This window comes from Spinacia oleracea, chromosome 5, assembly GCF_020520425.1.
Source record: "Spinacia oleracea cultivar Varoflay chromosome 5, BTI_SOV_V1, whole genome shotgun sequence".
Lineage (NCBI taxonomy): Eukaryota > Viridiplantae > Streptophyta > Magnoliopsida > Caryophyllales > Amaranthaceae > Spinacia > Spinacia oleracea.
In genome coordinates, this window is record NC_079491.1 from 108,142,619 (window position 1) to 108,164,177 (window position 21,559).

The window sequence follows — 21,559 nt, forward strand, 5'->3', positions numbered from 1 at the left end:
TAAGTAAGATTCTTAACCTATATTATATGTCAAAGAATTTAGCTGGATTTAGTATCTACTGAAACTAGATGAGCTAAAGTTACATGAATAGAATTCAATTGGGAATTATTCTGCAAAAGAATTTATCATGTATGATATAATATGAGGATCGCCAAAAACGTATCGTATGACTTTAGGCATGATGAACATATACCAATCTCTATTGATCTAAGTGAAGATCAACTAGATTGAGATCAAGAATACTTATGGTACTTGAAAAGGTACATAGGAATAGTTCTTGATTCAAGGAAATAAAGATATGCTAAATATTGATGCTACACGCATAAACACTGGCAAAGGATCAAGCAAGACCATTTGGAGTTAACCATTGATAAGGACGAGCTATAGAGCATCGTGTTTTGAAATGGCAACATGGATTGGAGACCATGAGTTGTTGCGTGGGAAATTAAATATTAATTTCTATGTTCTAAGATACAGCTGGAAAGTCTTCCACATATCCGTGAACTGCTTGGATAAGTAAATCCAAACCAAAGCATCACTAGCAACCTATACAGTTGAAGTAGAAGTACTTATTGCCTAAGAAGCAATAAAACTGAGTTGTTTACATTAAAAAGTTCTTCACTGAACTTGGCTGGATCACATGTCTGCTGACTTGATGGTTCTTCATTGCAAAATGCGTAAAACCACTATTTAAGTAAGAAAGACTAGATCACATAATAAACAAACTCAAAGGATCTTATCATCTTATCTCGAAAAACATTCGATAAAAAGGATATTAAGATTGGCAAAGCATGATAACTAAACCTATGCAACAAGTGAGAAGCAACACTCACATTGTAGCACTAGAAATCAAGCATAGCTTTGAATTCCATGAACTGTTTTAAAGATGGGTTAGAGGCCCACGGTTGTAAAACATTGGGGTTGAACATTTATCATATATGAAATATATTTTCATATTCCATTTAATCTTGGTTTAGTATTAAATGATGAGTCCCTTCAATTTGACGATATATTCAAGATAGACTGTCAGGACCAGTCCTGTGACTAAGAAATGTCTATCAAGTGAACTTGAATGTCAAAAGTTGAAAATGGTCCCTGGTCGGAGTTTTCTATAAAATTGGACGCATAGAAAACGTTAGACGACTGGAATGCAAGATGACTAGTAGTTCTGTTTCTTGAACTATGTGGACATGGAAATGTCGTAACCATTTGCATAGATACTTACTTTGGGAAGACTAGTATCGGATAGACCTATGAAACTTTACTGTAAGAGATGAAAATCTGTCATAAGTAAATTTCATTAAAATTATTAGACACTAAATCCTCAATACCTGAGTGATTTGAGATTACTTGTTTGAGAACTGGTTGCTTTGACGTTGACCAACCGTCGCACCGTAAAAGGAGGCTATAAAGGCAACGCTCAGGTAATCATCTATCAAACGAAGTCTAATCTCAAGATCGCAAGATTGGGATTGTCCTCCCATAAATCGGGATGAGATGCTTAAAAGTTGTACAAGGCCACTCGGAGAGCTAGAAACTGTAAAATGCATGGCCGTGCTCGGATGAATCATAGGCTATGATTATCTGTTTATTTGATCAGTTGAACTCTGAAACCGAGAAACACCTCTGGACATAATAAGGATGACAACTCTTACCTTATGTTCAAGAGCAAGCATCGAGCGACAAAGGAATTAGGAAATGCACACTTGTCCCTAAGGACAAGTGGGAGATTGAAGGAAATAATGCCCTTGGTCCAAGTATGCATTCAATGTTAAGTCTAATAAATGCGGTTCAGTATTAATTAATAAGTTAATAATTCAGGGAGATCAAGTGAGCTGAATGCCTAGCTAGAGGCCGCTTCAGTTCAAGTGGAATTAATGATATTAATCCACAGCTTACTCTTGACTGAACCCGTAGGGTCACACAAATAGTACGTAAACGGATCAAGTATTTAATGGCATTAAATACTCCATCTATGGATATTCGGAATCGACGGATCTTGGTTTCAGTGGGAGCTGAGATCGTCACAAGCAAGTGAATACTCCGGAAACGGTGATATTGCCGGAAACGGAAATATGGATCGTATCGGAAATATAAATATTATCCAAGTCGTAGATGTTGCCAGAATCGGAAACATGGTACGTATCGGAAAATATTATCCGAAATGGAAATATTGCCGGAATCGGAAATATTGCCGGAAACGGAAATATTGTCAGAATCGAAAATATTATCGGAATCGGAAAATAATTCCGGAAACGGAAATATTAAATATTTGTTCGAAACGGAAATTAATTCCGGAATCGGAAATATTAAATATTGTTCGTATCGGAAAAGAATTCCGGAACCGGGAATTTAATCGGAAGCTTATCGTACGAATAAGCATCGGACGAGGCCTGCCGGACGAAGGCCCAGCACGAAGTCGGGCCATCGCCCAGCAAGCCAAACGCACGCCACACGCCCAGCCAAGGCAGCGCCCAGGCCCACCGCAAGGCAGGCCCAGCGCGCGCCAAGGCCACGGCTGTGTGGGCCTCGTGGCGTGGGCTGCTGCTCGCACGCACGCGCATGGGCGGCCCTCGTGGCTGCCGTGCGTGTGTGTGTTTGTGTTCATGCACGATTCCTAAAGCTATTAGGATTTGGTATATGATTAAATTCCTATTCCTAAAAGGATAAATTAATTAATTAGAGTTCTTATAGGATTCTAAGTTTAATTAATTCGTATCCTACTAGGATTCCAATTCCCTTTCCATACCTCTATAAATAAGAGCCTAGGGTCATAATTTATAGACACGGGATTGAAGTATTCTAAAGGTAAGTTTTTGAAAGAAAAATCAGCCATACACTTGCAAACACAATAGCCGAAATTCCTAGTAACCTTAAGGGCGATTCTAGTTGGTCTAACTTGAGGCGGATCCGGACGTACTGTGGACTATCTACGGAGGGACGACATTTGGAGTCCTAAAGACTTGTTCTTGTTCGGTTCGGGCGCAGCTAGGGAAGACACGCTACAAAGTGTATGCTCCTAAATTATGCTAAATGATTATGTGTAAATAATATGTTTCCTGGCATTAAGGTTTTTCCGCATGATTTATGTTTTGTCATATGTATCATAACCTAACACTTTTCAATATGAAATATAATTTACAACTGCTGTGACGAGACTGAGTCGTCAAATGATTACTGTCAACAGGTACTGGCCCGTCGACACGCTCTGGCAAGGCCCCATCTGCGGATGCATTGCTGAGGAAGAGGTTGGAGTCACTGGGAAGTGTGTCTCGAGCCAAACCCATCACTGTGTTGTCACCAGCGAGGCCGCTAAAGGCTTCAACTGACGCCACGGTGACGGGGGAGACCAGCTCGCTTCTGCCTACTGAGGAAAAGTTGCCGCCTCCATCTCGGAAGAGGAAGCTTGCAATGGAGTTCCCTGACGACTACGGGTCGGCAGATGTGCCACGGGTTCATCTTTGGCCTGAGGTCGACCGCCTCTGGATGCCGTCAAGCCGGGAGCGCCAGGAATCTTTGTCCCCAGTAGCTGCAACTGTCGAGAGCGTCTCGGATGCATGGAGGGTACGTGTTTGCTTTTTCCTTTTATTTTCTTCGCCTCTTCCATCCTCATCTCGTCACTTTAGAAACTTTAAACAATTTGCTTTCGCACAGGCCCTGCAATCTACTCTACCACACGTCATCATGTTAGAAGATCAAATAGTAAAACTGAAAAACGACATGAAGAAGGCAAAGCAGTAAGTCGATCGTCTTGGCGGTGTGGCCAAGGAGGCGACAGCGAGAGCTGAGGCGCTGCAGGTGAGTCAAGAGAAGGGGGTTGCTGAGGTCGCACAGTTGAACGCTGAGAAGGAGACGCTGGTTGCTGAGGTCAACGAGCTGAAGACGTCTCTCTCCAAAGTCAAGGCGAGGATTTACGAGTGTGCTGGTTACTACACTTGGAAAATGAAGGCCGAGATGATGGAGGAGTTCAAGGCGGTCAAACATGTGAACTGGACTCCTGACGAAGACATTGCTCAGTTCAACACTGCATTCCCCGAGGACTATATCCCCACTAGTGCCGTTAGCGATGAAGAAGACGTCGAGGAGGGTGCAACTTCAACCAGCCCCGATGTCGAGACGATGGCGGCACCAGGCGATGGCGAACAAGGGGAGAATGCAGGCCCACCAGACCATCAGGAGTAGTTCTGTCCCCCCTCCTTAAAAATTAAAAATTTGAATGTTGTGTTTGTTAAACAATGGCTTTTTTAAACAATATTTTGTGTGTTCGGCCTTTGGGAAGGTCGAAAAGATATTTGTGGCTGTGTTTCGCCTTGAAGGCGACAGTCTTTTGAATGTTTTTGGGCTTGTCCAACGGGGCAAGTCATGTAAATATTTGTGGTTTGTGAATTCTGTGTTGCTTGCTTTGTGTTTGGAAAAACGTGTTTGGTTTGGTGTTTTGTTTTGCAGGTTGGGCACATACCTCGAGTTCGACTTTGGTGACGCCTCCAGCCTGTCAAAGGGGAACCTGCAAGAAATATATGCTGTAGAAAATGTAGATCTGTATTCCGTTATGTATGTAATGTACATTGTAGTGTACCAGGCGTTTTTGTAATGGCCTAAATTGTGTTTTGTAGTTTGTAAGATTTGTAATATGTAATGTGTACAATCATTTTTGAATAAAAGAACACTGTTTCCTTTCACTTTGTTTTTCTGAACATGCATGCACAATTTCGACTTTTGTTTTCCTGTATGCTGTGTTGTACATTTTGCTTCATCTGTTTTCTCCTTGTCGAATCCGTCACCATGTGGGCACCATACTGTCAACACAGCAGAGCGTCACCAACGGCCCTCCGATGCTTAAGTCAGTATGGAGAAACATAAAAATGAGAGGAAATTACGACAAGGAGAAAAAAGAAAGAAAGAAAGAGTTCAAGGAGAAATACGGGACGAAGTCGAGTCGAGTCTTTATGTTCGTTATTCCTCCTAAGTGTATACTTATGATGTCGCCACGGTGTTTTCTGCAAAATAAGACGATGGCGTGAGGATTGGCCGTTGGTGGAGCCAACGGCCCTCCGATGCCTAAGTCAGTAATGGTGATAACATACAAGGAGGAAAGGAAAAAAGATAGAGGAGAGGAACTTAACTTCTTGTTACTTATAAGTGTATACAGTTCGAGATGTTCTCGACTTCGTAATACGTCATGCCCACTCTGTCTCGGGGGTATCGACGTAATGGTGATTAATGCTAGAGTACCTGTTGCGTTAGAAAAAACTAGAAAGAAAAAATTATTCGAGTGTTCAGAAATGGTACAGTTTTAGGTGTGTGGCATTCCAACTTCTTGGGATGGGTGTGTCGTCTTTGTCGACCAACTCGTATGCACCATGTCCTGTTCGTCTCACGATCTGGTAGGGACCTTCCCATGTCGGGCCCAATTTTCCGTGTCGAGGATCCTTTTTGTTTGGAAAGACCTTGCGCAGGACCAAATCTCCCTGCTTAAATACTCGAGCCCTCACATTCTTGTTGTAGCTATTTGCAACTGCTTGTTGGTAGGACGCCATCCTAACCTACGCTGCTTCTCTGAGTTCGTCAACAGTATCGATGTCGTAAGCCAAGACTGATTCGTTCATTCCTGGAGTCATGAAACTACTTCTTGTTGTGGGGAGCTCGACTTCGGGAGGAATGACTGTCTCGCAACCGAAGACTAAGGAGAAAGGAGTGTGATTGGTTGCCGTCATGGGTGTCGTCATGTCGGCCCAAAGGATCATAGGTAACTCGTCTGCCCATCTTCCTTTGGCGTCGTCGAGGCGCTTCTTGAGGTTGTTGATGATGATTTTGTTGCTTGACTCGGCTTGGCCGTTTGCTTGAGGATATCTTGGTGTTGAGGTGTACAAGGTGATGTTATTTCTACTGCAGAATTCTTTGGTTTTGTTGCTGATGAACTGAGAACCATTGTCGCAGACGATCTCGGAAGGGATACCGAACCGACTAAGGATATTTCGTTTGATGAACGAGATGACTTCGGTATCTCGAACTCGCTTGAAAGCTTCTGCTTCGATCCATTTGGAGAAGTAATCAGTCATTGCCAACATGAAGACGCGTTGTCCTGATGCTTGTGGTAAGGGACCTACTATGTCCATCCCCCATTTCGTGAAGGGCCAAGGGGACAAGATATGATGGAGTACTTCACAAGGTTGATGAGAGATGGAGGCGAACCGCTGGCAGGAGTCGCATTTCTTAGCAAAGGTGATTGCGTCTTTCTTCATGGTGGGCCAGAAATATCCCATGGTAAGGGTTTTGTGGGCTAAGCTTCTTCCTCCGGCGTGGTTTCCACATTCTCCATCATGTATGTTGCGCAATGTCGACTCAATCTAGTCATGATCAAGGCATCTCAGGTACGGTCCTGCAACCGACTTTCAGAACAATATTCCATGGATTAGGATAAATCTGGAGGCTTTCATGCGGAAGGCTTTATCGTGGGTGACTCCAGGTGGGGTAGTGTTGTGTTTAAGCCAGTGTATGTAAGGGTCGGGCCATGAGGGAATTTGAGTAGGTCGAGACTGTTCGGTGATGGGTAGGTTATCTTTGGTGATGGCTGGATACGTTAAGTAGGCTACGGGGATGGAGGTGAGTTTAGGTTTGATGTTTGAGCCAAGATTGGCTAAGGCGTCAGCCTGGGTGTTTTGGTCTCTTGGTATTTGTTGTAAGGTGCATGAGTCGAACTTGTTCACGAGCCTTTTTGCTATTTCCAAGTAGGCCTTCATCTTTAAGTCCTTCGCTGCACACGAACCGTTAATCTGGCTGATAATTAATAAAGAATCGCAACGTACCTCAAGTCGGCGGATATTCATGTCGAGTGCTAATGACAACCCCATGATCAAAGCTTCGTACTCTGCTTCGTTGTTGGTAGCTTTGAACTTGCAACCGACAGATTGTACTATGGTGTCCCCTTGTGGCGACTTTAGCACAATGCCGAGGCCTGTCCCCCGTATGTTGGAGGAGGCGTCAGTATGTAGGGTCCATGTTGACGAGGATCCATTGTTGGTCAGTGTGTTGACTTCGTGATCGACTTCGTGTTGGAGGCTCGGGCTGAAGTCAGCCACAAAATCAGCCAGGGCTTGCGACTTGATGGTTTTGCGAGGTTCGTATCTGATGTCGTAACAACCTAATTGTATTGCCCATTTGGACATCCTGCCAGACAACTCGGGTTTCCTCATGATTGACTTCATGCGATAGTTAGTTCTAACAGTGATAGGATGACATTCGAAATAAGGACGTAATTTAACAGAAGCAACGACTAAAGCAAGGACAAGTTTTTCGAGATGGGAGTACCTTGTTTCGGCGCTAAGTAAGGACTTACTGACGTAGTAAACAGGTAGCTGCTTTCCGTCTTCTTCCCGTACTAACACTGCACTGATGGTCGACTCTGAAACTGCGAGGTATACTTGTAGTACTTCGTTGGTTTTTGGTTTGGACAGTAACGGGTGGTTTGACAGGTATTGCTTGAGTTGCTGCAATGCGGCTTCGTGTCGGTCAGTCCAGCTGAACTTCTCATTCTTCCGGAGGATGTCGTAGAACAATTTACACTTGTCGGACGACCTGGAGATGAAGCGGTTGAGGGCAGCCACTCTGCCTGCTAATTTTTGTACATCCTTCTGGTTTCGAGGTGATTGTAGGTTGATGATTGCGCGGATCTGATCAGGACTAGCTTCGATGCCTCTTTGAGTAACCATGTAACCTAAGAATTTTCCGGAAGAGACTCCGAACGAACATTTGGTGGGGTTGAGTTTCATGCTGTACTCTCGTAACACGTCGAAGGCTTGCTGAAGATGCGTGATGTGATTCGAGGCTTTCTTGGATTTCACAAGCATGTCGTCGATGTAGACTTCCATTGTGTCGCCCAGCTGTTTTCTGAACATTTTGTTGACTAGGCGCTGATAGGTGGCGCCTGCGTTCCTTAAACCGAACGGCATGACCTTGTAACAATAAGTTCCCCGCTCCGTGATGAAGGCGGTTTTCTCTTGATCTTCTGGGTGCATCAAAATCTGGTTGTATCCACTGAACGTGTCCATGAATGTGAGCATCTCGTGTCCCGCAGTAGCATCAACCATGGCGTCGATGTGGGGTAAGGGAAAAGAATCTTTAGGGCATGCTTTGTTGATGTCGGTGAGATCTATGCACACTCGCCATTTCCCATTCTTCTTCCTGACTACGACGACATTGGCCAACCAGTCTGGATATTTCACCTCCCTGATCTTTCCTGTATCTAGTAGTTGTTGAACTTCATCGTTGGTAATTTGGTTGCGTTCTGGAGCGAACTTCCGCCGCTTTTGTTTGACGGGTTTATGTCGGGGGTCGACACTGAGTTTGTGAGTGATGACGTCTGGGTTGATGCCTGGCATATCTTCATGTGACCATGCGAAGCAATCCGCGTTGGCTTTGAGAAATGTAACAAGCTCCGACCTGATGTCTTCGGGTACATCACATCCAATAAAGACGACCTGTTCTGGTTTCGCAGGATCCAAGATGATCTCGTCGAGTTGTTCAGATTTGGGTTCTTCGTAGCTTGCTGGTTCGGAATTGGACTGTAATTGCTATAACGAGGATTTATTTGTGGCCGATGGCTTTAGGGCCGCCTTATAGCACTCTTTGGACTCTTGCTGATCCCCTTTGATTTCTTGAAGCCCCCATCGAGTCGGGAATTTGATGGTTTGGTGATACGTCGAAGGGATGGCCTTCATGTCGTGAATCCAAGGCCTGCCCAAAATAATGTTGTAAGATGAAGGGAAATCAATAACACATAAATTTACATGTTGGTTGATTCCTTGTGCGTAAACGGGTAGGGTAACTTCTCTGAAGGTGGTTTTTTCTTCGCCACTGAACCCTATTAGCACGGTGGATTTTTTGACGACATCTGTGTTGGGGTTGAGCCCCATCTCTTTGAGGGCGTCGAGCATCATCACGTTAGTTGAGCTACCATTGTCGACAAGGACTCGTTTAATCATGCAGTTTCCAACAGGAATAGATATCACCAAGTCATCGTGATGTTTGTCCGAGATGTCGCCTACATCAGATTCATCAAAAGATATAGGGGTTAGGTATTTGGCGGCTACAGCTCGGGCTGGTCTGTCTATCTCATTTTCTCGGGCGTGTCTCTTCGCTGCAGAATAAGTTAAACCACAAATGTCAGAACCTCCAGCAATGAAATTCACAGTTTTAGTATGAGGGGGAGGTGGAGGAGGTCGAGATGGAGAGTTAGAGTTGTCTTTGTTGACAACGCCACGAGCTTTATCTGACATGACGTCCTTGAGGTAACCATTTTTCAGCAGGTAGGCTACTTCTCTCCTCAACGCGACGCAGTCGTTGGTTGTGTGACCGATGTCGGCATGGAAATTACACCATTTAGAGGGATCTTTCTTCGACCCGGGTTTGCTGGACTTCGGCGGCCATTGCACTGCTTTCCCCATCTTCGAGAGGTGGTTCATCAGACCTACAGTGTCAACACATAAAGAATATTCGTTAATTTTTGGAGGCAGATCCGGGCTGTTCTTCCAGTCGGAGTCGTCGTCTTCCTCCACCACTGCTACATGTTGAGGTCGGGAGTAAGGAGCATGGCGGTCATTGCTCCTCTTGGGATAGGGAAACCGTCTTTCTGTCTTTGAGTAGTCATTACCCCCTTTCCGAGAATGGAGAGTTTCTTCCAACCTAACTTGGGCCATTGCTTTGGCTTGAGCATCTTCGAACGTCTTGCAGGGGTATTTGATTAAATCCCTCCAGAGGTCGGTTTCGCCATACAATCCCTGCCTGAACGCTTCAATAGCCGTCGGGATATCACATTCAGGAACAGTCACCTTCTCCCTGATGAACCGGGCTATATAATCCTTCAAGGGTTCGTCAGGACGTTGGATTACTCGGTATAAGTCGCTTGTCTGCTTCTCTAAACACCTGCTGCTAGCGAACTGTTGGTTGAACATGCTGTCGAGGTGAGAAAAAGAGGTAATGCACCCATTTGGCAGGCTGGTCAACCATTTCAAGGCGAGCCCAACCAATGTCGAACCGAACCCCTTGCAAAGGCTGGCTTCTCTCATGTGTTTGGGAACTGGAATGGTCATCATCCGTTGTTTGTAGGTCAAGATATGTTCTCTTGGGTCGGTCGTCCCGTCGTACATGGGCATGTTGGGTGGGCTAAATCGTTTTGGGATGTCTATTGCATCAATGGGATCAGCATATGGGGAGTCGGCATAACTGTCTAGGCTAGCTTCTTTGATTGGTGTTGGTACACCATGGATTTTATTTATCATGGTCATGATTTATTGGAGTTGGTGATTGGTGTTCTCACAGATGCTGTTGAGCACCGGGACGAGGGGGATAAATGTTTCGGGAAGGCTGGCTTGAAGATGTTGATAATAGGTACTCTGCGGGTATACGCCATGAGGTTGGTGAGGAGTGAATTGCGACACCACTTGTTGCATGTAAGGGGGCGTTCCTTGAGTAGCGTGGGTACCTGCAACATAAGGGAAAGGAGTTACGAAACCGTGACTAACTGGAGCGACTGACCTGTTAAGAGGAGTGTATGGAGAATAGTTTCGAGAAGAATCAGGTCGCATTAGGGCATTGGGAAACGCTGCTCGCGGCGCCTGGCTAGCTAAAGGAACCGTCATCAACTGGGGAGGTGCTCCTGGCGCCGAAGTGACGAGGTTGACAACAGGTTGGACGACTTGCTGAGAAAAGAGTTGATCCCATGGCATTTGAATCGCTGGCGTTGATCCTTGCGCCGGAAGCGTAACAGGCAGAGGCATTGACATGGTCACCATTGGGGGAGGCAACGGACGAGACACCGGAACCGAGGTGGGAGCCGTCACCATGGTGGATGTTGTCATGCCGACCTGAGGTGGGGTTACCCGGGCAGCCGTCGTGGTGACAACTGTTGCCGAAGTGCCTGCAGAAGATGGTTGAGTTGGAGGCGGGGGAAGCCAACTCGGGTTAGAGCGGGGTTGATTCGGCAATGGATCGAATTCGTGGATCTGCTGGAGAACAGGACCCCCAGGTTCGCCAAAGGGTACATGGAGGGGGTGATCTGGAGCGGCGTCAAGATCCAAGCGGCGGTTTAACCCGGAGGTGTCTCGCCGGTACTGGAACCTGGATTCGGTGGCGATGGAGGCGGTGGACCTGACTTGAGAGTGCAATGCTTCGTTTTCCTTTTGGGGGATGTTGATGCGCTGCTCCATGGCTTCGAAGCGACGAGTGATATCGTCGGACGAGCTAGCATTTCCAGCCATGGTGATTGGAATGGTATTATCGAGCTGCTTTTGATTGTCAGCCCCACGGTGGGCGCCAAATTATTTTGGGCAAATTCTACTTAGAGACGATCTTGCCTTGATGAAGGTGCTAACAATCGATCGAGCTAGATAATTGAGAATGGTGAGAGCAAGTTGTAATAGCATAAGATAATCGTAGGTTTATTGCTTGGAAATCATGTATGTAAAATAGACAAGACTAAGCCATTTTATAGGCATTTACAACAAGAATGTAACGTTTATGGAATAATTGCCCATAATTATTAGATAATAAATGCATAATGAAGGCCGGCTTCATCAAGGGTTTGTAACGTCCGTTCTGAGCCCAGCAGTTGGGAATACCGTTCGAATAATGCCACCTTGCGCCTTGTTGGCAGCCACGTAAGCAATGCTTGCCACGTATGCCCACGTCACCAAGAGGGTATTTTTCCCCCTAACAGCCATCTTATTAGATGTCTCATCTCACCTGCTTTCTGCTCCAATCATACTGACGAACACCAGCGGCGGGAGCAAATTGAAGCAGTACATAACCCTCCCTTGAAACTTTAAATGCACCTAACTACAACTTATACACTTCAGTTTTGCATAAACATTCAATATGTGAATGAAAATAACAATACAAAAATGACAGAACAAAAAGTCAAAGGAGTAGCATACATCCAATGGCAAAAACTCTGGCGCTTTTGGCTCCACGGTAAGAGCAGCTTTCCCTTTGTATATGGAATGACCCACAAAAACCTTAGGTGCACCACCTAAAATTCAATACGAAGTATGAAATTCTCAATTACTAAAATTCAGAAACAATTATGTAATGTGTTCAATTAACAGCAAATTTACAAGACTATGAATCAAACTTCATAACAAGATAACACAGAAATAATCATGAGTAACTCAAGAAATGTCAAATTTAGGAGCAATACCAGATAACATGCAACACAGATTCCAATCATTTTTCCTCTTGAAACTGGTAAACACTCGATTAATTGAAGCAAACAAGCAATTATAAAACATAAAACCAGATGAACCAACAAATTAGGCAACAATTTGGAATAATAACCAATTCAAATTACAGATAAATAACCCAATATCCACTAGTGGAAAAAATACCTGTTGAGGGGGGCTTTTTGGGTTTATTGAGGCGAACAAGGCCCGCTGCGACAGACGTAGCTTCAACAGCTCAGTGATCTGTTGAGGCGGGCTTTGTTCGCCTCAACAGGTGATCTGTTGTGGGGGGCTTTCAAAAGCCCGCCTCAACAACCTCTACAGAAACGCGAAAAATAAGGACCTGTTGAGGGGGGCATTTAAGAAGCCCGCCTCAACAGCCTCCTCTGTTGAGGCTCACTTCTTAAATGCCCCCCTCAACAGGTCCTTATTTTTGCGCCAATACCTGTACATTGGCGCCATAAATTCATATGTTGTTGAGGCGTACATTAAAAGCCCCCTTCAACAACATTAATTTTTTTTTCCAAATTCTTTTAAAATATAAAATAGGCGGCAATAACCACAACTAGATATATACTCCATTGAGTATTGAAACCTGTACCCAATCAACACCAAAATAGCAAAGGTATGAATCTGCTTATCTTTGATAAATAAATCATTACATTAACTTCATTTATATTAACCCAACAAAGCAAAGCGTATATATAGTACGTATGTTTACAATTTTTAAACACCTAGCTAGTCTAACAAATTACAACTAATATTAACAACTAAAGACAAAAGGCTAGAGAGCTAATCTAACAAATGTCTCTAATCCAGCCACTTAGGTCCCTTTAGATCATGCATTACAAACCTTAAGTAAGGTCGTGTTGACTTTCTTCCAATCGACTCGATCCCTAGCCTGCAAGTTGCATGGAAGGAAAATATATATGAGTACCAAAGTTTACACTCACGATATTGTCTTTACATTCCATTGAAGCATAAAATTAAAAGATATAGTTGCAGACTATAGAGATAATTAAGTACGTTGTTGACCTATAACGACCCAATGAGCCTTAAATGTGCATACGTAGATTAGAATGAGTTTTAGAAAGTTAAAACTATGTATATTAGTTAATAAGAATCAAATGAGTCCTTAGGTTCTTTAGTTCAAAGTTGGGAGCGGAAATGTCATTTTAGCTCTAAACATGACCTATAACGACCTAATGAGCCTTAAATGTGCATAAATAGATTCGAATGAGTTTTAGAAAGTTAAAACTATGTATATTAGACATGTAATAAGAATCAAATGAGTCCTTAGGTTCTTTAGTTCAAAGTTGGGAGCGGAAATGTCATTTTAGCTCTAAACATGACCTATAACGACCTAATGAGCCTTAAATGTGCATAAATAGATTCGAATGAGTTTTAGAAAGTTAAAACTATGTATATTAGTCATGTAATAAGAATCAAATGAGTCCTTAGGTTCTTTAGTTCAAAGTTGGGAGCGGAAATGTCATTTTAGCTCTAAACGTACATGACCTATAACGACCTAATGAGCCTTAAATGTGCATAAATAGATTCGAATGAGTAGAAACAATAACATACAGAGCAGCAACAGAAGCAAACAGAGGAGAAACACACAGATGGAAGTGAAATTCTAAAGACCACCAGATCAGAATTCACATGCAGCAGCAGCAAGACCAGCAGATTAGTATTCAAAGCAATAAATTAGCAAATCCAGCAGACTTGTAATTATGGAAAAATTAAAGAACTTTACCAAATCCATGAAGATATAAACGCTTCCATCTTTGTGTCTAAACAACCTAAGTAAATAAATACTCGGTTGTAAAAAACTTAGCCCATTGCTCACGAACCACATCTATTTCCTCATCGGTATAAGGCGCATTTCTTGGAGTGTAAGCCTGAAATAAGTAACATGATAAGTAATGCTACTTGTAAATTAAGAATTCTACTACGTAAAAGTACTAGTATTAGTAGTTCAACTAACATATGGTAAAAGAACGAACATTGTCTAACCGCTCATCAGTGTTATGGTGTAACGTGACTATTTCATGCATGAACTTCATAACGTAATAGCCACACTCGCGGGCGCCGACTTGTTGAGCACACTGATTTGGAGATAAATCATAAATTATATATCCAAGTAGTTACCCAAAAAAAAAGTAAAGCTAATTAGTAAGCATGATATACCTTTACATGGAAGCCTTTCAACCCCTGCATAGTCGCTCTATTCGGACAAATCCCATCATTAAACTTGTACACTTGGTATGCCCTGGAAGTTGAGTAAAACTTCATGAATCTGATTCGGCACGAAAAGAAATAACTTAAAAAGAATTGAAAGTAACTTACAAACACAAGATTCCCCATGCACTATTTTCTCGGTTGGAACCTATCGCAGAGTCGAAAATATACGCACAACCTCTACGTAGGTCTAACACGTACAAAATCCAATGATTTCTGCATTATATATAAATGTTATTGCAACCTTATGCATGAAAATAACAATAACATAGCTATTTACCAAATATCGATCAATCTCTAACACTTACTCTTGATGGTATGGGATCAAAAACCACTTGGTAATGTTAGGATCACCCTTCTTCTCCTTTTCAATTTCAGCATTGAAAACTACTTTCAAATACATTGATGCAGCCTAAGGGTTGGCCTTGATTCTAGAGCTTGACATTGCCTCGGGACAAACAAACCCAATCTGAGAGTTGTCAAATGCAAAGGTGTGTTCGTGGAATAAACACCTACAAAGTAAATGTATAATGCAAAAATTTCAAAAACTATTATAGTTGACAAAACCAAAAACAAAAATATCGATGGAAAAGTTTACATCATATAGACTTGGATCACTGAAATGTTGAGGCACGCCCCTCTAAGGAACTCTTCAACGTCAACCTCATTTACATAAGTTTGTCGATCTTCGTCATAATGCCAAACCGAAGCGGGCAATGGGATTGAAGTATTTTTATATACATCACCGGGCGCCGTATTGATGATAAACTTCAAATAATTGCATGATGGGCCAAGACCTTGAATTGTGTCGTCTGCCAAATTTTGCTTCTTACTTTTGGCGGCTGATTCTTCAGTTTTACGATCACAACTACCTACCATCTCTTTGGATTTCTTAGAGTTCTTCGATTTCGACTCCAACTTATTTGAGCATGAATTTTCCTGTAACAATAATGTTAAGCTAGCATGAAAAGTTCAGTTTTGATTTCAGTGTTGAAGCACAGGGGAGTGGGAAGCATATGGTTTACCTTGGCCGTTAACTTCGGTGTTGTCTTCTCTTTGGACCCTAAATCAAGTGTTGCCTTCTCTTTGACAATTAATTCTGTTGTCTTATCTTTGACAACTAATTCTGTTGTCTTCTCTTTGACAATTAATTCGTTTTTCTTCTCTTTGGAGCTACCAACCACCTCTTCAAAAATCTGACTCCTGGACTTCTTTGTTGGGCGTGGAGTAGAGTACTCCTAAACAGAGGTAGAAACCAAAGGAGTTCAAGGCTCTGAATCTAATTCTAAACAGATGCATAACGCAATGAATGACAATTAATAATAAAAAAGTTATACCTCGTCTTCTTCGAAAATCACCAAGTGAATTGGCCATTGCACAAAACTAGCAAGAGCCCTGCCTAAGTTATTGAATCCATCTCCAATAGGTACCGGAAGAGTGTCATCATCATGTCCGTCGTGAATACAATCAACTTGGACCTTATAATGACTAGGCTTCATCGATCTAAAGTGTTGGTGCAACGAACCATCCAATGGGTACGCCATACCATCTGCCACTATCACTTTGTTACCCAAAACTTTATCCTCAAGGGCAAGACGACATGGAGTTATGGCCTTCACAAATAAATTTACAAAATTTCAGAAATCACTACAAAGTACAATATTAAAAACCTAGCTAGGGGTGTTTTGAGTGTATGCACTATAGAGAATATATACCTTCAGCTCGCGTGGTTGCTGCGATGAACTCGGACAACAGGTTACGAGTGCACGGTTAACATCAAACTCATCACTTACAAGAGCAGAATCAAGTGCGGGGGTAGAGAGGGTGTGTAGTTGACCGGTTGCTTTCAATGTGGCTAGTTGGTTTTGGAGGGCCTCCGCCACCTTTCTCTCTAATTGATCTTCAAACTCCCTTCTCACCGAAGCTCTGATTGATTCGATAGCCTCCGGTGATGGTTCAATATGGCCACATCTACTACTTCGGTCTATTGGACCGAAAGCAACTTTGTAACCGACATTAACTCCACCTGTTGCCTTGACACGCCCACGGTGATCCTTTTTTCCCATAGCCTTGGTGAGGGCATCTTCTCCCTGGGTGAATGAAATATTTCCTTTTCCCTCTTCTTCTATGTACTCCAACTATAAGAATTAGGAAAGTAAAAATTAGATGGTATACATGATGGAAAGGAGAAGCAATCTTAGCAATAGAACTAGGAATTAGGAAAGAAAAGGATATAGAACGTAAAATTTCATATGCACTTACAGCCATCTTAGCAATATTTACGGCTTCTTTATCATTCGGGTCAACTTCCCACTTTCCCTCTTTGTTTTTAACTTGATGAGCCAAGATCCACTCTACTGATCTAAACTTCTTAAATCTATCTGGCGCTGTGGTGAGTGATGAGGTCACTGAGGAGGAGCCACTTGAGAGGGTTAAAGCTGCCTCTGGCGGCATCATTTATCCACTCTGGTCTCTTTCTAACATAACCCTTTTGGCCTGTGCGATGTGGGTGCTTGTTTTGTAATGCACTTTTACTTGCTTTTTCTCTACGAACCTGTCAAAAAACACATAAAGAACATGTCGAACAGTTAAAGATGGCAACAACAAACTAATCATATAATTATATAAAAAAATATCTAGCAAAGTAAATTCATTATTACCAACATCTCCGGCTTGTTTCGTTCCATCACAAATGTTTTCCAATCATCCTCTGTGATTTGATGGTAGATGTCCCAAGGCATGTCATTTGTCTGATGTTTCGGCATTTTTTCTTTCTTAGTTATCCAACGCCGCGTTAACCTGGACTTGAAAGCTCCAAAGCGTTTCGCCACACACATATGAAAATATTTTTCTCTCCTTTTAGCCGGATCATCAATAATGTGGAACAGAAGCTGTTAATTTTATGGATAAGAGATTGTTAGAAACGTATGCTACACAAATAGATAATCTAGGAGAATACAAATCAAGTTTTTATTCAATGTTTACCTTGGTCTCCTCCCAAAACCCCTTCTTTGTGTGTTCATCTAACGTTGAATATTCTTTCACATTAATGTTAATTCTAGCAGCACAAGACCCAACTTGCTTCCCGTATTCTCCTGACCATTCTCCATCGGGGATTCCATATTGATTATACTGAAGATGCATAGGCTTTTTGGCTTGAACTCCTTTTGACGGACCACGGAATTTGGTCTTTTTACTAGTGTTGGTACCTTGTGATTCCCCCGTAGGATGACTAGCTCCATCAATTCCCTGTATTTCATTATCACGATGATCATCCATGGTAGCTACGGTCCTGCAACAAAGAAAAGAGAGCAATACTTAGTAAAGGGAGCAATACTTAGAAAAGAGAGAAATACTCAGTTTTCAGTTATAATAAAATTGATACATGTTTCAAATGAAGACTATGAAAGTCTGCCTACAAACGGGTAGGTTGTGTATACATTATGTCTTGTTTTTTTATATTAAGGGCAAAATGCTACAATTGGCCATTTACAAAGCTATACCTAAAATAATGGCCTTATGGTATTACACCTAACATGCAAAACAATCCCAAATCAAACCTCACCTAAAAAAAAAACCCACAAAAAATCATAACTCACCAGTTCTACGCACTGATCTGCACAGTTCTGATCTGAGCTGTGCAGATCAGTGCACAGAACTGATCAGAACTGACCAGTTCTGTGCACTGATCTGCACAGTTCTGATCTGAGCTGTGCAGATCAGTGCACAGAACTGATCAGAACTGACCAGTTCTGTGCACTGATCTGCACAGTTCTGATCTGAGCTGTGCAGATCAGTGCACAGAACTGATCAGAACTGACCAGTTCTGTGCACTGATCTGCACAGTTCTGATCTGAGCTGTGCAGATCAGTGCACATAACTGCACAGTTCTGATCAGTTTTGTCCACTGATCTGCACAGTTCTGATCTGGGCAGTGCAGATCAGTGCACAGAACAGAACTGATCAGTGCACTGAGAAGCTAAAACAGTACTTCACTGAGTTGATTAGTGCAATTGGCCAAAGAATCTCTGTTTATGTCTTGTTTTTTTATATTAAGGGCAAAATGCTACAATTGGCCATTTACAAAGCTATACCTAAAATAATGGCCTTATGGTATTACACCTAACATGCAAAACAATCCCAAATCAAACCTCACCTAAAAAAACAACCCAAAAAAAAATCATAACTCACCAGTTCTACGCACTGATCTGCACAGCTCAGATCAGAACTGTGCAGATCAATGCATAGAACTGATCAGAACTGACCAGTTCTGTGCACTGATCTGCACAGTTCTGATCTGAGCTGTGCAGATCAGTGCACAGAACTGATCAGAACTGACCAGTTCTGTGCACTGATCTGCACAGTTCTGATCTGAGCTGTGCAGATCAGTGCACATAACTGATTAGAACTGACCAGTTCTGTGCACTGATCTGCACAGTTCTGATCTGAGCTGTGCAGATCAGTGCACAGAACTGATCAGAACTGACCAGTTCTGTGCACTGATCTGCACAGTTCTGATCTGAGCTGTGCAGATCAGTGCACAGAACTGATCAGAACTGACCAGTTCTGTGCACTGATCTGCACAGTTCTGATCTGAGCTGTGCAGATCAGTGCACATAACTGCACAGTTCTGATCAGTTTTGTCCACTGATCTGCACAGTTCTGATCTGGGCAGTGCAGATCAGTGCACAGAACAGAACAGTTCTGATCAGTTTTGTCCACTGATCTGCACAGTTCTGATCTGGGCAGTGCAGATCAGTGCACAGAACAGAACTGATCAGTGCACTGAGAAGCTAAAACAGTACTTCACTGAGTTGATTAGTGCAATTGGCCAAAGAATCTCTGTTTATTTTGATGAATTTCAGTTGCATTGGAAAGAACTTATCAGCCTCTTTAATTTCAGTTGCATTGGAAAGAACTGAGAAGCTAAAAACAGTACTTCATGCTGCTTTTCTGGTTATGGATGACACAAGTTACAAATTTTGTAAGTTTTGAAACTTCAGGAACAGGACAGTTTCTAGACATCACTCAGATTTCTATTCCTGGTCTAATTTGATGATTCTGGAGTTCAAATATTCACCTTCAAACATGTAAATTACACCATACTGTAAGCAAAGTATCAAATTGTAAACAAAGTCATCTTCAAAACGGTTTTTATGTACTTATCCATCATCAACCACCAGAAAGCAAACATCAGAAACTAAGTTACCAATCACAAAGCCATGCAAACAAGAACAGGTAATTGATATTATTAGACAAAATGTACTGAAAACTAACCTAGGAAAATTCAACTGCAATTTCTGCAACCTGTTCTTGGAACCTGGCTCACATAAGAGGATACGACATTCACCAAGTTTACACCTGTGCGAAAAAACCAGATAAAGTTAGTCAAGTTATTAGAAGTATCAGACTCTTAGTAACTTAAATAGGAGGGATAAAGTAGGAGACTATCACTGCAATTCCTCTTCACAATACAAGTGGCAATTGATTGGGGTTGAATTTTTAGAAAAAAAATATGAATTAATATCCACAAGTATCCTTCACTATTCAAATTTAAGTAGTCAAGATAACAAAAATTCCAAGGCGCACAGGCTTTCAGATATGAATAGAAAGAACAAAGTCAAAAACTTCAACAATGCATCAGAAGTGAAGCCCGAACTTACACATGTATGTTTCAATTACGATTCGTAACCCATATTCCTTCCGTATGATCTGTACGCATATGATTAGTATTATTTGCATCCTCCTCTTCTGGCAATGGTTGAACAACCATTGGTAACGGAGGTGTGTCATCATACTCATCATACTCATCTTCATCTACAACATCATCAATACCCAAAATATGTCTTTTTCCTTGGGCAACAACACGCCATCTAGGATCAATATTGTCAACCACATAAAAAACTTGCTTAGCTAGTGATGCTAGAATGAATGGCTCGTCACTGTCACTTAGTCGATCAAAGTTCACCAAGGTTAAACCCGGGAAAATTTCATCTCGCTTCACACCATTTTGGTTGTTAGCCCACTGACACCGAAAAACAGGGATCACAAAATAGGTATAATCAAGCTCCCATATTTCTTCGATAACACCATAATATGATTGTGTTGAATCAACCGGCCTTTTATCCTTAGCGCTTGCATAGACCCTAGATGATGCAACAACCTTTACTCCACTATTTTGCACTACACTCTTTTCATCTTGCCTTCTAGTGTAGAATGTGAACCCATTGATATCATATCCTTCAAAAGATCGAACACATAGTCGAGGACCTCGAGATAACCACTTGATCGTATCAGAAACATCATGGTCTTGTTTCTTTCCAACTTCCTTCTTAAACCATTCAATAAATGTGCGATTATGTTCCCGCATCAACGCTCTTTCCTTCAACTTAGGATTACAATGTTGCAATTCAAGCAGATGCTTTTCTAAATAAGGATGAACCTCTGTAAGATGCTGCAACACACAAAGATGTGCCTTCTTCTTCCTCTCCGATGGAGGAGATATCACATTTTTACCAATTACTCCCTCCCCTGCGAGCCTACCAACATGTCGAGATTTTGGAAGTCCTATTGGTTCAAGGCTTGACAAAAACTCAGCTAGATATCCAGAAATCTCTTCTTTAAGGACTCCCCGAATGATACTACCCTCTGGATTAGCTGGATTCCTTGCTTTGTCCTTTAAAGTCTTAAAAAATCTCTCAAAAGGATACATCCATCTTAAGAACACCGGACCACATAACTTGACTTCGCGAACTAAATGGACAATCAAATGCACCATTATATCAAAGAAAGAAGGCGGAAAATACATTTCAAATCGACATAGAGTTTCAACAACATCATTGTGCAAAGCATCCAAAGTCTCCGGATCAATCACCTTAGCACATATGGAATTGAAAAACAAACAAAGTTTTGTTATAACATGTCTCACGTGTTTCGGCAATATCCCACGAAGTGCAATTGGCAAAAAATACATTAATCAGTGCATGACAATCATGAGACTTCATACCAATCAACCTAAGGTCCGAGAGAGACACTAGGCGCTTAACATTCGACGAATATCCCGAGGGAACCTTAATGCCATGTAAGCACTCACAAAACTTCTT

General features: G+C 42.2%; 1 protein-coding gene and 1 long non-coding RNA gene across 2 annotated transcripts in view; both read right to left on the bottom strand.

The window, feature by feature from the left end:
- The window catches only part of LOC130461771 (single-stranded DNA-binding protein WHY1, chloroplastic-like), a 39,452-nt gene that overhangs the window by 11,443 nt on the left and 6,450 nt on the right, over positions 1 to 21,559 (bottom strand). The window contains exons 4-5 of the mRNA XM_056829973.1: positions 11,931 to 12,025; positions 11,740 to 11,832 (exon numbers count right to left, since the gene is read on the bottom strand). Of these exons, the coding sequence (XP_056685951.1) occupies positions 11,740 to 11,832; positions 11,931 to 12,025 (188 nt within the window). The remainder of the gene's footprint in view (positions 1 to 11,739; positions 11,833 to 11,930; positions 12,026 to 21,559) is intronic.
- On the bottom strand, positions 12,906 to 15,915 carry LOC130462001 (uncharacterized). The gene is made up of 9 exons (XR_008922092.1): positions 15,794 to 15,915; positions 15,482 to 15,694; positions 15,055 to 15,395; positions 14,765 to 14,968; positions 14,565 to 14,672; positions 14,406 to 14,487; positions 14,222 to 14,323; positions 13,972 to 14,116; positions 12,906 to 13,116 (listed from the first exon to the last, which is right to left on the bottom strand). It is a non-coding gene; the product is annotated as an uncharacterized lncRNA (long non-coding RNA).